The sequence below is a fragment of the Dama dama genome, chromosome 23, assembly GCF_033118175.1.
Source record: "Dama dama isolate Ldn47 chromosome 23, ASM3311817v1, whole genome shotgun sequence".
Classification (NCBI taxonomy): domain Eukaryota; kingdom Metazoa; phylum Chordata; class Mammalia; order Artiodactyla; family Cervidae; genus Dama; species Dama dama.
Window position 1 is genome coordinate 38,693,272 of NC_083703.1, and position 15,006 is coordinate 38,708,277.

Sequence of the window (15,006 nt, forward strand, 5' to 3'; positions counted from 1 at the left end):
GGCAGGATGGGCAAGAGTCACAGTCTTCATACTGCCAGGAAGCTCCGTAGCCACTGACAAGTCCAGAAGTGGCGTGATAAACAGTACAAGAAAGCCCTTGTGGGCACAGCACTGAAGGCCAACCCTTTCGGAGGCGCGTCTCATGTCAAGGGAATTGTGCTCGAAAAAGCAGGGGTTGAAACCAAACAGCCAGATTCTGCCATCAGGAAGTGTGCCAGGGTTCAGCTAATCAAGAACGGTTAAAAAAAAAAAAAAACACAGCCTTTGTACTCAGTGATGGTTGCTTAAATTTTATTGAAGAAAATGATGAAGTTCTGATCGCTGGCTTTGGTCACAAAGAGCATGCTATTGGCGACATTCCTGGAGTCCACTTTAAGGTTATCAAAGTAGCCAATGTATCTGTTTTGACCTTATACAAAAGTAAGAAGGAAAGACCAAGCTCATACATTCTGATGATGAAAGCACAATAGTAATAAATTTTCATATGCACGTGGTGTAGTCTCCCCAAAAAAGTTCTTTCTTGATAAAAAATGATAACCATCATCTCAGCCTTCAAGGAGTCATAATCTTTTGCAGTACTAACACTGAAGATCACCACTCACAGATCACCATCACAAACATGATAATAATGAAAAATTCTGAAATATTGGAAGAATACCCAAATGTGACAGAGACATGAGGTGAGCAAATGCTGCTGAGAAAGTGGCACCAACAGACATGTTCAACGTGGGGTTGGCACAAATGCCGAATCTGTGGAAAAAAAAAAAAAAAGCAATGCTTGCAAAGCACAATGAAGTGACGTGCAACCAAACAAGGGGTCTGTACCAGACAGCCGTGTCTCCACTCCCGTTTTTATACATTTTCACATGTATTCACAAGCCCATAGGACACATAAAATGCTGTTTTATTGTGGGTTGCTTGCTTTTTCTTTTCCTGTTTTTTTTTTTTTTTACATTTAACACATAAGAACACTGCATCTTTTCAGTTCTGAGTCTCAGCCACTTTTCTATGTTAGGTCTTATAAATTTCTCATCTTTATTTTTTTACTCTTACCTGGATTTTATACTGTGGACATAACATGTTTATATAGTCATTCTTTGATTAATAAATAATTTAGGTTCTTTCCTGTTTGTTTTGCAGGCAGCACAGCTGCGCATCACAGCCCAGGGTCTGTGGTCCTGTGCCCCAGGCTGGGGATAAACACTGAGAAACTTTTATAGCAATTTGGTAGAGTGATGCTATGTCAAATCTCACAATAAAAATCATGGGCTTGTATTTTGTAAGCCTTTTGTGTTTTAAAAACTTTATTCCTCTAGCAATTCATTTCTACTGTAAGAGTAAAAATGTACTAGTTTGTGACAGGTCAGAAATAAAGGCTGGAGCTTGCTCAGGATCATGGAGAAGGAGTGCTTTTGTGACCAGCCTCACACACCCACGATGCCACGCTTCTGCAGATTCAAAGAAGTGATTCTCTTGGTTATAGGATGTGGACATTTTTGTATTATAATAGACTGTGTCAACTTACCCCTCAAAGGGGCTAAGACAGCCTCCCCCCACCTCCACACACCCACACCAATCACTAGTATTTTCTTTTCTTTTGGCCATCCTGTGCAGGATCTTAGGTTCCCCACCACAGATGGAACCTGGGCCCTTGGCAGTAAGAGCAGAGTTCTAACCACTGGACCACCAGAGAATTCCCACAGTTGAACTTTTAACTCACATGTTCCCGAAAACCAGGAAGGTAGAACTTCTTTTTATATGTTCATTGTCTCTTTCCATTTCTTGGAGCCCAGAAAGTCAGCCAGGCCCTGGACTGTGACAACCCTTTTTTTACCTCACCTGCTTTGAAGTCCTAGGTTGTCCCAGGAGGTGGGCCAGACCAGGATGATTCCCTCTTTGTGCAAGTAGGCAGGGCTGCACCCGGGGCCCACAACGAACCACAGACAGCTGATGGCAAAGCCCAGGTCTCCCAGCCCAAAATTCTCACTCCAGACCCAGAAGGAAAGCCCAGGCCCAGGAGCTCAGCAGGAGAACAGGCTGGGAATGCAGGTGGGGCTGTGAGGAGTCAGAATAAGAAGCCAGAACTAACTCTAACCCTAAGCTCTGTCTCCCTTCCCCACGCCCCACGCCCCCTGCTCCAGGGATCACTGCCAGTAGAAAGCCCTTGCCCTTGAATCCTTGCAACAAGGTCAACTTCTGAAGGGACCCAAACTAAGGACCTTCCCAGCTCTCTCAGAAGTTGGTAAGATCAGGTGAAGCTTGTAAACAAAGGTTAAGGTTAACATCATGGCCTCTTGGCACGACCCCGTGTGCTGCACAAACGGAGCTCCTAGTCAGGGCGACTCTGGTGTCCTCCAGCTTTCAGACCCTAGGGGCCTCCCTGGGGGGACTCCAAGATAGAAGGGACGGGAACTGTAAAAGGCAGTCATTTTGGAGCTGATTTGGACTCTGCCTGGTTTGAACAGCTCCCCATACAAAAACCACAACTTCCAACTCCACGTGGCAGGGATTCCTTCAAAGACACAGCTCTGCCAATACATACCAGTCAACAAAGGAAAAGTTTTATGTATAGTCTAGCCCATAATGGATATCAAACAGAAGGTGTGACCTTGCTCTCAAAGGCCCACGGAACCCGAGCAGAATATCTAATGATTAGCCAAGTGAGAAGGAAGGGCAGCAAAATCCTGGGAAACCATAAGGAGCCAGAAAACATGGGGGCTGATCCACAGGACACAGGAGTCCTGACGGCGCTCCTAGCAGCCAGGGCTGCAGAACTGGGAATAAAATAAAAAATGATTCTATCAGATTATCACTCACAAAATAGAAGATCCCTAAGTCCACCTTGATAGAAATAGCTACCTGATTAAATAAGTCCATGGAGCAGAAGGGACAGCTCTTTCTTGCTGCGTAAATCTGCTTAATACAGAGAGAAAAGAAGGTAAGGAGGGAGGGAAAAACAGAGCAATGTTGAAGACAAGATCTGCTGGCTGATGGAGGCTAGAACCATGGAAAGTTTGAGGAGAAAACGCATCAGAACAGCCTCCAGGAATCTTTCCTGAGGTGTCTGTTCACGGGGCAGGGGTGAGAAGTGACTATGACCTCGCAGAAGGAAAGCCCCTTAGGACCACTTGACCAGAGAGCCCAGTGTGTGCACACATGTGCGAGTTCAGTCGTGTCCAACTCTTTGCAACCCTGTGGACTGTAGCCTACCAGGCTCCTCTGTCCATGGGATTCTCCAGGCAAGAACATCGGACTGGTTAGCCATTCCCTTCTCCAGGGGATCTTCCAGACCCAGGAGATCGAGCCCTCGTTTCCCGCATCTCCTGCACTGACAGGCGGGTTCTTTAACCGGCTGAGCCACTGGGGGAGCCCAGAGAGCCAGGCATCATTGCACAAGCCGTGACCTGTGGCCTGGGATCCCAGGTTCCACATCTGCAGTGCCCTGGCCAGGCGCAGGTCCTCCACCCAGTTGTGAGGACCCCACCAACCCTGGGCTGAGGGGCCTTTGGCCAGGTGACCGGTCAACACTCCTCACGGGTATTCAGGTCTGGGCAGACAAGGAACAGCTTGGGAACCTTTGCCAAGGGCAACACAGCAGGGACATAGAACAAGCAGACGCACATGCGGGGTCCTGGATGTGTTCTTGGAGCCAAGAAGGACTTTAGTGGAAAAGCTGGTGAGGTTCATGCAGGGTCTTGTCTTGGACTCAGGGTGTTAGTGTCAGAGTTAAACTTTGACTTGACCGCTGACTACATGTTTGGGGAGGCTAGGAGAGGAGGATGGGAAGCTTTCTGTACTGTCCTTGCAACTTTACTACCAGTACTTCTTGAAATGTAGTTCAAAATGAAAAGTTTCTTAAGAAGCAGCAAATGTCCAGTTTGCCATTAAAGTCCATCTTAGGAAAGGAACAATCGCCACACCTGTGTTGATGTGAGCGATGCTCAAAATTAGGGCAACGGACCTCAAAATATTCTGCTGTGTGTGGGAGGGAGGTAAGAGTAAAGGTCCCCAGGTTCCGAGGAGGTAAAAATTACAAGATCCCATCTGAACAGGATGACAGAGGATGAGATGGTTGGATGGCATCACTGACTCAATGGACATGAGTTTGAGCAAGCTCCAGGAGATGGTGAAGGACAGGGAAGCCTGGTGTGCTGCAGTCCATGGGGTCGCAAAGAGTCAGACACGACTGAACAACACCAATATGATTAAATTTGGCAGAAAAAAATGTTCAGTGGCCTGTCCAAGGGCCAGTCACACACTCATTATAGCATTTCACAACTCTGGGGTCCCAGCTGGGGCTTCCTGGGCTTGTGTGCTGCACCCGCCCAGGCCAGGAGCTGGTTTCCTAGAAAACCACGTGCAAATCTGTTTCAAGAGCACATCCTGTCCCCACAGCCTCCATGTGGCTTGTTCAAGCTGGGATCAGGAGCCCTGCTGCAGCCAGGAGCATTTGGGGGACATTTGGGGGAATGTGCTTGGGACCAGACCCAACGTGTGGGGGGCCAGAGGACCGGTTCAACGTGAAGTGACTTGGTAGAGCTGGGCTGGGCCCGGCAGAGGCGGGGCTGTCCGGGGAGCCTGTTTGAGGAGAGGAGGGAGCCCCCAGGGCTGCCACGTCTGCTCAGCCCTTTAAGCAAATACTGGGCTGTTTGCAGCCAGGGGAGAAACAAATATTGATGGAGTGAGGAGCAGCACAAGCCTGAGAACGAGTCCTTGGAGGGAGCCCTGAGATCCCCAGGCCACAGAGTTCCCCTCCGCAGGGCCTCAGAGAGGGGCCCTTACACGTCGCCCTCAAGGCTTTTTGGTTGAGATACTGCTGGGGCACTCGGGGTCAGTGGCCAGGACGGGAGCCACGCCAGGGACTCGGTGGATCGTGTTTGGCAAAGGCGTAGCCCCAAAGGGCCACCCGTGGTCTATGACGAATGCCAGGTCTGGAAGATCCTAGGTAAATGTGATCCTGCTTCAGCGGGTGCTTCATGGGTCCCGGGACCATGGGTCCTGCCAGCATCCTCGGGGGACCAGGAGCTTCTTGATATGGGTGCGGGGCTGTCATCAGAGGCCCCCCAGGGGCACTGGGTAAAAATGTGCTTTCCTCCCTCTAGCCCTCCCACCCCCACACCCCTCCATTCACTCAGGGATGGAGCCTCAGACTGTCCATTTTTAGCACCTTCCCTGGTGACTATGCCCATTCAGGTGTGAGGCCCATTAGACCCATTTCACAGAAGAGTAAGTCGAGACCCAGAGTGGGAAGTGGGTGGGCACAGCTTCCTTTGGTTTCGAGTGTAGGGGGAGGGCAGCAAGGGAGAGTGGAGGGGCCAGGCGTCCACCTCACCTCTCCCAGCCCCCAGAAGCAGCGAGCTTGCTTCCACCACTATGGCTAGGAATGCCTTTCCCTCCTTCTACCAGGTTGACCAGACCATCCCTCTGGCCAGGGGGTCTCATCCCTGCCTATAGGACCCTCATCTCTAGCCCGGGAAGGAGGCCGTGGGGTTAGGGTGTCAGCAGGGGAGGGGGGAGTCACACTTGTGCAGAAGGAAAGCCTGCAAGGTTATCAGGTGTCTCACTTCTCTGTCCTGCCACTCCATGACTTCACTTACTTCTCTGTAGTTTCTCCCCTAACATGTAATTTGGGAGAAATGAAACAATCTAAGAAACTTGGGGGACAAGAAGTTTTCATGAAAAAAGCACAAACTGTGACATTAAACCAGGCTGAGTTACAGTCTCCGTGGCCATGTGGCCTCGGATGGGTCACTCTGAGCCCTGGCTGCTCACTTGCAACACAGGGGATTGTAGGAAGTTGCAAATGTGGCCTTGATGTTTGCAGCACCTCCATCAAAAAGCTGGGTCAAATAGCCCTCCCCTTGAATCTCATAAATTAACAAAATACATCAGAAGTGACAGTGCTGGGAGGGTAAGATGAATTGGGAGATTGGGATCAACATATACACTATTGATACTGTGTATTAACACAAAATAGATAATTAACGAGAACCTACTGTATAGCACAGGGAGCTCTACTCAATGCTCTGTGGTGACTTAAATAGGAAGAAAATCCAAAAGGGAGGGGATATATGTATACATCTGACTGACTCACTTTGTTGTACAGTAGAAACTAACAGCACATTGTAAAAGCAATTATATTCCAATAAAAATTAATTAAAAAATAAAGTGACAGTGCCAGTTCTGAGCCCAGAATCACTCTCCTGGAAGCTTGTCCAGTGGCCATGAGCATAAGCTGGGTGAGGCTTGCTGGGGCCAGGACTCCACAGAGCCAAGACCAGCCTTCCCAGGGGCGGTCATTCTAAGCCCCTGCCTCCGCCGGCCTGGCAGCCAACCTTGGCTGGTGGAGTGAGCCCACGTACCAGAAGTACTGCCTGGCTGGGTCTAGCCATTAAAAATCAAGAGCTGTTATTTTAAGCTACTAGGTGCTGGAGTGGTTGTTACACAGCACTAGCTAACAGACACTAAAAATGCCCCACAGGACAACCATCATCCTTGCTCTTTTTTTAATTTATTTTTTAAATGAAGGATAATTGCTTTACAGAATTTTGCTGATTTCTGCCAAACATCAACAGGAATCAGCCATGGGTATATATATGTCCCCTCCCTCTTGAATATCCTTGCTCTTTCTTTCCTTTTCCTCCACCTGGACTCTCTTCGCAAACACCCACCAGCCTCTCATTACCCTCAGGCCTCTGCTGAGTGAAGCCACCCTTGGCAATTTCAGGTAAAATAACGGCTCCAGCCCCGCTCACCCTCCCAGACATGTGTCTCAGCAAAGCAGCATCGCAACACCTCTATGAACCTGCTTGTTTTTTCACCATTGCTCTAGCCCCCACACTTAGAGCAGAATAAAGTCCAGGAGGGCAAGGACAGTGTGTGTTTCATCCCCTGCTGTTCCTCGCGCCCAGCATGTGGTTCAGGCTGTTGGTAGAGTGAGTGATGCGTTCGCCTCACGCTTCTGTGACTCCTGTTCATCAAGTTGTAGACCACCCTGGGTAGATTCATTCTGGGCATCCCCACCTCGGCCTGCCTCACTCCAGACACTCACTGCCCTGGTCTTTGCCTGTGAACGCTGATGCCTTTAGAGTGTGAATGGGTCTCCATATAGCCTAGTGGTCCCCTTTCCCTCCATTCACCACTGGGTTTGCTTCCACCCCTGGGGACACTTCCACTCTTACTTTTCAGATGGGAAACCAGGGGCTGAGTGACTTGTCCAAGGAGATGGGGGTAATTGGAGGCACGCCCTGTCCAGCGCTCCCTCAGACCACTGGATAGAGGTGCCTCCTGCTTCCTGGCCCTGGGTCCTACAGGACCCCCAGCCGGGAGGCCCCACCAGAACCCTTTCTCCTGCTCAAGGTTGCACCTGACCTGCCCTCCCTGCAGTAGAAGCTCCAGTATCCCTGGCGCCTCACGACACTGACCTTAGCTCAGCCTTGTTCAGTGTGAAGCCAAGAGCAGGGCTCTTGGACCTTGGCCTTGGGGCCCCTCTGCACTGAGACCTTCAGAGTCTAAGGGAGAGGGGCAAGGAGGGGGTGCCCTGCCACCTCCGGGCAGCTGCCTCCTGCCTCTCAACCTCCCTCTAGCCCCTGTGGCCCCTTGAAGTAGATACTGGTCATTCAGGAGTGCTTGCGTGCTCGGTCCTGACTCTTTGCAACCCCACAGGCTGTAACCTGCCAGACTCCTCTGTAACTGGGGAGGAAAACCATCAAGTGTGAGCCTCTGGTGCTCCCGAGAGCACCCGTGGGGTTCAGGGCGGAGGGTTTGGCCCAGGAGGCCTGGCAGGGGGTGCAGAGGCAAGGGGGCCAGAGTCTGGGCCTGCGGACCCCCACCTCCAACTCATCCCACCCCGGCCGAGGATCCCCAACTCCTGCCCCTTTCTGGGTGGGGTCTCTCCCTGGCGGAGCAGCTGGGCCCCCAGGACAGAGGGCCCACTGTGTGCAGGGGCAGCAGCAGGTGGCCTTGGTGGTCAGTGTTGATCCCAGGGTACCTGCAGTGCCCAGGGGGACAGAGACGAGAGTGGCTCCCAGGGGGTGGGGTGTCCACAGAGCAGGGCAGGGGGAGCAGAGGGCTCGTGTGGTTGACTCGCCCCCTTCGGGCCAAGTGCTGGGTTTTCTGGGGTGTCCCCCACCCCCAGGGCGGGGTCTAGGGGCTGCAGGGGCTGCCTGCCTGGTGAGAGAAAAGTCACAGCCTGTCAACCTCTGGCTGCCCTGTGGATGCCTGAGATAGGAACCCAGGCAGAGATGGAATTCCTAGAATTAGCTCCCAGGTAAATGGGTTCCCAGATATTTTTGTTATTGTTTAGTCGCTAAGTCGTGTTTGACTCTTTGCGACCCCATGGACTGCAGCACGCCAGGCTTCCCTGTCCTTCACTATCTCACACTCAATAAGCAGATGTAAGACATTTGATCCCTGGGTCAAAGATCCCCTGGAGAAGGGAATGGCAACTCACTCCAATATTCTTGCCTGGAGAATCCCATGGACAGAGGAGCCTGGCCGGCTACAGTCCATGGGGCTGCAGAGACTTGGACACAACTGAGCGTCTGAGCACCTGTTATTAAAAGGCTCCAAACCAGTGAAACAAACAGCCCTAACGGAGTCTGCTGCGTGTGTGGCCCTCAGCCAAGAGCCAGTGGGGACAAATAAGGGGACGTCACTTTCAAGAAGCACCTACTATGTGCTGAGTACTGTGCTTCCAAACCCTTTGCCTGGACCACCTCCCTCAGTCCTCACAGCTCCTCCAACTAATTGGAACTATTACCCAGGACAAGACTGATGTCCCAACGCCCCTTAGGTACACACAAAAGGCCCCAAAGCTCCCCATCTTGGCCCTCCTGTTGTGCTCAGAGCAACCCCCCAACCACCCCAGCACCGCACCCACCCCCACCCCACCCTTGTCCCCATGCAAATATGCAGAGGTGTGAGCTTTGCGAGTGGCTGATGGAGGGAGGCAGAAGCCAACCCACTGGGTGATGAGAAAGCATCAGAGTCCTCACCCCCAAGAGACACAGAGGAATGAGCCCGGGAAGAAAATGAGCAGAATTAAACCCCAAAACAAGGCAGGGATGCAGGAGAGGGAACCACCCAGAGTCAGACACTGGGCATACGACTGCCACGCCCCTGCTCTTTCCAGTCCAGTGATGATTCTACAAAGCGTCTGGAAAAGCACCTAGAACAGCACTAGGTGGACCACTGCCTCCTGCTCTACGCTAGAGCACTTGCAAATAGGTTCTCCCTCCCCTTTCAGGGCTCTGCACCGTCCCCGCTCCCCAGAGTCAGCCAACTGGAAAAAGCAGCCCCTTCATCAAGGCAAGGTGGGGGGGGGGACTCCCACTGCAGCCCCCAGGTCCTGGGAGACTGCTAAGGAGACAAAATTAGAGGGAAGGGCAGTAAGCCGCTCACAGGGCAGGAGCAAGGGGTTCAGAGTCTCTCATTAGGCTGATTAGATGCAGTCCCAGCCCAGGCCCTGGGGAGACAGAACCCACCTCCTGGGGGATTGAGGGCCTCCTCGCCAAAACCCAGGGGGGCCCGAGCCACAGCCTTCTGAGCTTGGCTTCTCACTCTAGGAGGACCAAGGGTTCCCATAGGCACCCTTTGACCTGTGTGCAGCTGAGACTCATGTTCCTCATCTGTAAAATGGGTCTAATGAGCACCCTGGCTCATGGTAATGACTGGATTCACCTAAACAAGGGGCTCTGATCCTGCCTCTACATCAGAACCAGGGGTGAGTGCTGTCCACTGAACCCCCTACACTGGAATTAGAACCTTGGGGGTGGAGGATCATGTAGATCTAGGAGTCTAAACCACTGGACACCAGGGGAGTCCCTGGGCTTCAGCATTTTAAGTCTCCCAAAGTAGCTCTGAGTCAGAGCTACCACGTGGTTGATGTCCACCCCTCTGGACCACATAGAACCTTCCCATCCATCATAGGGTCCTATTGGTCACCATGGGTCTGGAGATTCCTTCATTCACCTGTCTGGCTCCCGGGCCAGGAGGGCTTCAAGGCTGGGCTCAGCTGGCCCCTCCTGCACATGGCTTGGCTTCTCCCAGCACTGCAGCTGGAGAGACAGACCAACCGACCCTGGGAGAAACCAGAGGGAGCAGAGAGCAAGGCTTCCTCCTCTCCCTGCAGGGAGGTTCCACCCGCACCCATCCACAGGGCCACTTTGTCCCATCCCATGGATTACAAACATGTCACCAAAGCCAGCCTGGATTCGAGGGGAGATCAGACTCCTGGGCCGGGCAGTCCCATTACAGAAGCACATGTGGGGTATGGATGCCTTGGGAGCAAACCACATCAGGGCAGCGTCTGCAAATCAGGTGGGGCTTTGCAGTTGTGAGGAGGACTGGGCCTTTATGTCCCATCAGAAGGGTCTTTTGTAGACAAAGGGTCACGATCAGACGTGGTGGCCAGAGTGAACTCGGGCTGAAAGTTCTGGTGACGCAGGGGCTTCCCGACAGTCCTGACCCCTGCTGCCCTCCTCAGCTTGCCCACACTGGCCTGTCTGGGGCCCTGACTGTCCCAGCCCCGCTCTGCGAGGCAAGCGCTCTGTGGACAGTACAGACAGCTCCAGAGGACTGAAGACACAAATGAGAAACACTTGTGCGAGCCCCACAGGCTTCACAGCAGTTTCCTTCTGGAAAAATCCACCCAGACTTGCCGCTTTCTGGGCCAGGGCAGCTTCCCAGAACAAATGGACTTCATCCACCCCCTGCCTATGGGTGTTCAGTGGGCGTCTCCCCTGGTCCTGAGAGGCCTCTTCCTGGGTTCTTCTTCCTCCCACTCCTGCCCCTAAGTCCATGCCTGGCCACCTGCCTGCTAGAGACTGAAAAGGTTGATGATAGAATCAACTGCCCAGAGCAGAGATGAGTGACTCACCTCTGAGTGACTCGCTCAGCTATCTGCAGGCACCTCCCTTCCCCAGCAGGCCAGGCCAGTGGGGAGCTGGGCATTCCATCACTAGGCCAGGAATTAGCATATTAAGCCTGAATCTGGAAAAAACTGGTCCTAGCCTAAACCAAGCAGGGTTTTAACTTGCTGCTTGGGAATCTCGCCTGGTTTTAGGTCTCAGAGCAGGGAAGAGTCCCCTCCCGTGACCTGCAGTGCAGAGTGTCCGCCTCTTTGCGACCCCAGGGACTGCAGCACACCAGGCTTCAGACACATCATTTCCACCCATCTTCAAACTCTACCAAAATGACAAGTCTGCAACATGGTAGTTAAAAAACAAGGCGTCTTTCCTGACCCCCTCAAAACCCCCACCCATCTAACTGATGCTAAAAACCCTCCTTAGGCTGAGGGTGCACCACATGAATTAATTCAAGAGCTGAAAGGCAGGTGTAGGATGAAGTGGCTGTGGGCTGGGATTACGGGCTCTCTTTTCCCAAGATTACAGGTCTCACAATTTAACAAGCTTTAAAAAGAGGTTTTGTAAAGCATGAAAGTAAGACCCAATTAAAATTAAAATCCTCCTAAAATGGCTGTGCTAAATCTTTCCGTCTAAGTGAAGCCTTTGCAGCATGGAGAAGGCAGCTGCTGGAGCTGGGGTGGGGTTGTGTGTGTGTGTGTGGCCCACCCTCACCTCCTCCACACTGCAGGGGGTCCTGCCCTTTCTGGTGGGACTGACAGTCCAGACAAAAAGATGCAGAAGTGTGCAGGCTTCTGGACTCCAGAGGCTCCAGAGACCAAGCCCTGGATAGTTTTCTGTAAAATACCAACAACTACACACACAGGTAGACGGGAAATCAGAAACAGTCAGTAACTGACTTTCATGGGATGCAGTATGATTGAGGATTTCTCCTTCCTAGTTTATAAATTGAATTCCTTTCTAGTAGTCAGAAATAAAGATTATAAACAGAAAGTGAACACCTTTTGAATGGCAATAAGCAATCACTTTGCTCTGCTTGAACAGGTCTGCCTGTGCTAAAGGGTGTGGGGACAGGGGAGCCTGTCCTTTTGGAGCCCAGTTCACCTGGCCCCTGGGGAAGAGCCCAGGTTTGCAGAAAGGCAGTGATGGCTCCACTGACAGACATGGGGCGAGAGGCGATAGGACTAGAAATGCCCCCACCCACCCAGAACCCCATGGAGCTTCATGACCAGCAAGATCATGATCAGAAGGTAAACACAAGCACACGACCGTAAGGGGCACCTAGTTTAAAGCCCTGCTGCACTACAGACCTGGCTGGCTCAGAAGGGGAGCCCCTGAGCCACTAAGCAGGTGCAGAACTTAGTCCCCAGCATCCCAGCCACCTTTACCACACCCAGCCATGCTGTCCAAACCAAGTGCCCCCCTCAAGCCCTGAGGCAAGGTGGGCCAGCAGCCACAACTCCTGGGTCCAGGTGCAACCCCAAACACACCTGTGCTACTGTGGCTGGGGCGAGTGTTGGTTACCGGGCCGCCAGGTGAGCAAGACGGAGACACGGTCAGGAACTCAGACTGTTTAAATCAACGAGAGCAGGAACAACTGTGTCCAGGCCTGTTGAGTATATTTTAGCTGCTTAACTGGCTGGGAAGATAAGACTTCAACATCAGTTTAACATTTGTTCAAAACCAGTATTTTGCAACCCCCACACCAGTTACAACTGATTAAGACTGCTAAAAGCAGTGGGGTGGGTGAACTTTTTTACAGTCTCAAAGTATATATTTCAAATAATTATAAAAGATGTAATAAAACTTGGAAATCTGGTGGATACCACCTCAAGGCTCAGTGATGGATGATGGGGCAGATGGACCCTTATGAAAAGGCCTGTCCCCTGAATGTGAGAATGAGAAGAGAGGCCAAGACAGCGCCAGGCAGCTATCCCACCACCCCAAAGCTGGGCTGCAGCCTCAGCGCACTGGGCCTGTTTCCCCCCAGAATCACTCCAGACAGGAGAGCATGGATTATTTTATTGGATGCTTTATAAAAAGTCCAAGCACACACATACTGCACCCCCACCAGGAAGGGAGGGGTTCACATTACTTGTTCTTATACCCTCAAGATAAGCCTCTCCCCACAAATATTTGTATCCCAACTACAAAAATGGAGTTGCAAAGGGTATATATAAAGATATGATATTTTTCTTGCTCTTGTTATAGTACAAACAACTGAAGGTGACTACTGATCCGTGAGAGTAAGAAAGGGGAAAATCACTTGACAAAGGGATGGAATGTCTGTTACCTTAACAAGTAGCTGACTCATCTGCTATTAACAGGCACCTACCCTAAATTACAGCGACCCGGGCACATGAAACTTGAGACAACATGTGTGGGGCCCCTGCTGATTACACTTGCTCCAGAAGGCACGTGATTCCGCACCCTTTCTTCATCACTACAAATTAGAGGAGAACCCAGTACTTAAGATTCTACCCACTGAGGTATTAACTGCCATCAAGATTAGTTATGTCCAAGGAGCATGCAATAGAAATATTTTTAAACCAACATGGTTAAGTGTTAAGATCTTTAGAAATCAAAATACGTATTCACATAATTTTAAACTGAAGTCAAGATAAATCAAATCTTCTGTGGTAATGATTTGAGTGCAAGTGATGCTGGCTTTCTTCACATTCAGTCCTTCACTCAGTTGTTCTTGAACAGGTCGATGCAGCTTTGCAGGAGCGACACGTTGTTCTGGAAAAAGGCATCCAGTGAATGCTCCAGGCCTCCCACCTCCAAGTCACCTGAGCTCAGGCCTCAGACCCACAGACATCTGGGCTGGTGCTTGTTTTTCCTGCAGTGACACCTGAACCACAAGCCCTCTCGCCCCGGTCACTGCCCCCAGTCAGTACCACCACCCCAGCTCTGCTCCCACTGCAGTCACGCCAATCCCACTGACGTGGCTGAACCTGCACGTGATATGAGAGGTCAAAGGCCTTGGAAAGACTGGATAAAAAGTTGCTAAAAACAGTTGTGGGTGAGATTATAAATGATAAATATCCACATAGGACTTGGCGGGATATGTTTTACAAAGTTCTCGCTTTAAAGGAATTCACGTAACAGAATACTCAGAACATTATGTATAAATGACACACAAATGATACTTTAAAACTCCAATTTAGAAGGTCAGATATGGTAGGACTTAAAGAACCAAGTGAGGAAACATCTCTGTTGTGGTCAAAATAAAGGAATTCAAAACACACACAAATTGTCCAGACTCCCTGCTTTAACCAGTGCGGATGAGTAGTGATACTGACCCAACCGCCCTGGACTAGACAGCACCCGAGGGGGTCAGGATCAGCTGCACCCAGGAACTGCCCAAAGAGCTTTGGGCGTGGGCAGAAAAACCCTGAAGCACTGAGAACCATTGCTCTCCATCTCTTCTGGGCTAAGTTATCCTACACACATTGTATCTATAAGGACGTTTTCCCTCCTTTTTAAACCAAAAAGGAATCAGTATCAGAAATTTGAAGTTAGCAAATTGGCAAACTTGAGCTTTCAACTGCTATAATGGCTGCTAACAAATTACTAGGACAAGCCCTCCACAGCATGGCCCACAGGGCGTCAGGAGGGAAGCAGGGTAACTGCCACCAAGATTGCTCTTCTCACAAAGCAGCTTTTCATCAAGACTACATTTCAGATTTTTGGTTTGCAGTGGAAAAAAACACTCCATCAAGTGGCTCCCATCCACCCACAGGGGATTAAGACCACAAAGCCAGCCCCAACTGCATGACATACTGGAATAGTGAATTGCCAAGTTAATTTGAAAAACACCCTCCAAAGCTGACTTGTGTAAAGATAAGACTTACCCTGGCATGCTTTATTTCCAGTTCAGACATTTCAATTAGATTCTTCCTAAACGCTGCCACTCTCTTCCGTTTGAAATTGATTAGCTCTACAAAACAAAGTTTACCAAGAAAAACTGAGCAATTTCCATCTTTAACTTCCATACCTCATTTTCACAAACAAAATGACCTCTAGAGCTCTGGTTCCCACTACACCTCACCTTTCACTTCTCTCTGCCATTGGGACACACACCTGACATGGAAACCGCTCCTGAACACCCGGGGTCCCCTGAGCTGAGCTGCTTGGC

General features: G+C 50.8%; 1 protein-coding gene across 5 annotated transcripts in view; it reads right to left on the reverse strand.

Moving 5' to 3' along the window:
* Positions 1 to 277: 277 nt before the first annotated feature.
* Positions 278 to 15,006, reverse strand: part of SNX5 (sorting nexin 5) — a 37,256-nt gene continuing 22,527 nt past the window's right edge. For 4 of the 5 annotated variants that reach the window (XM_061126404.1, XM_061126403.1, XM_061126407.1 and 1 more), the window contains 2 exons: positions 14,723 to 14,808; positions 278 to 750 (listed from right to left, as the gene is read on the reverse strand). In XM_061126404.1, coding sequence (XP_060982387.1) covers positions 592 to 750; positions 14,723 to 14,808 — 245 coding nt within the window. In that variant the 3' untranslated portion in view covers positions 278 to 591. Of the gene's footprint in view, positions 751 to 12,869; positions 13,608 to 14,722; positions 14,809 to 15,006 lie in introns of those variants that run through there. The other variant, XM_061126405.1, reaches the window with a different exon arrangement.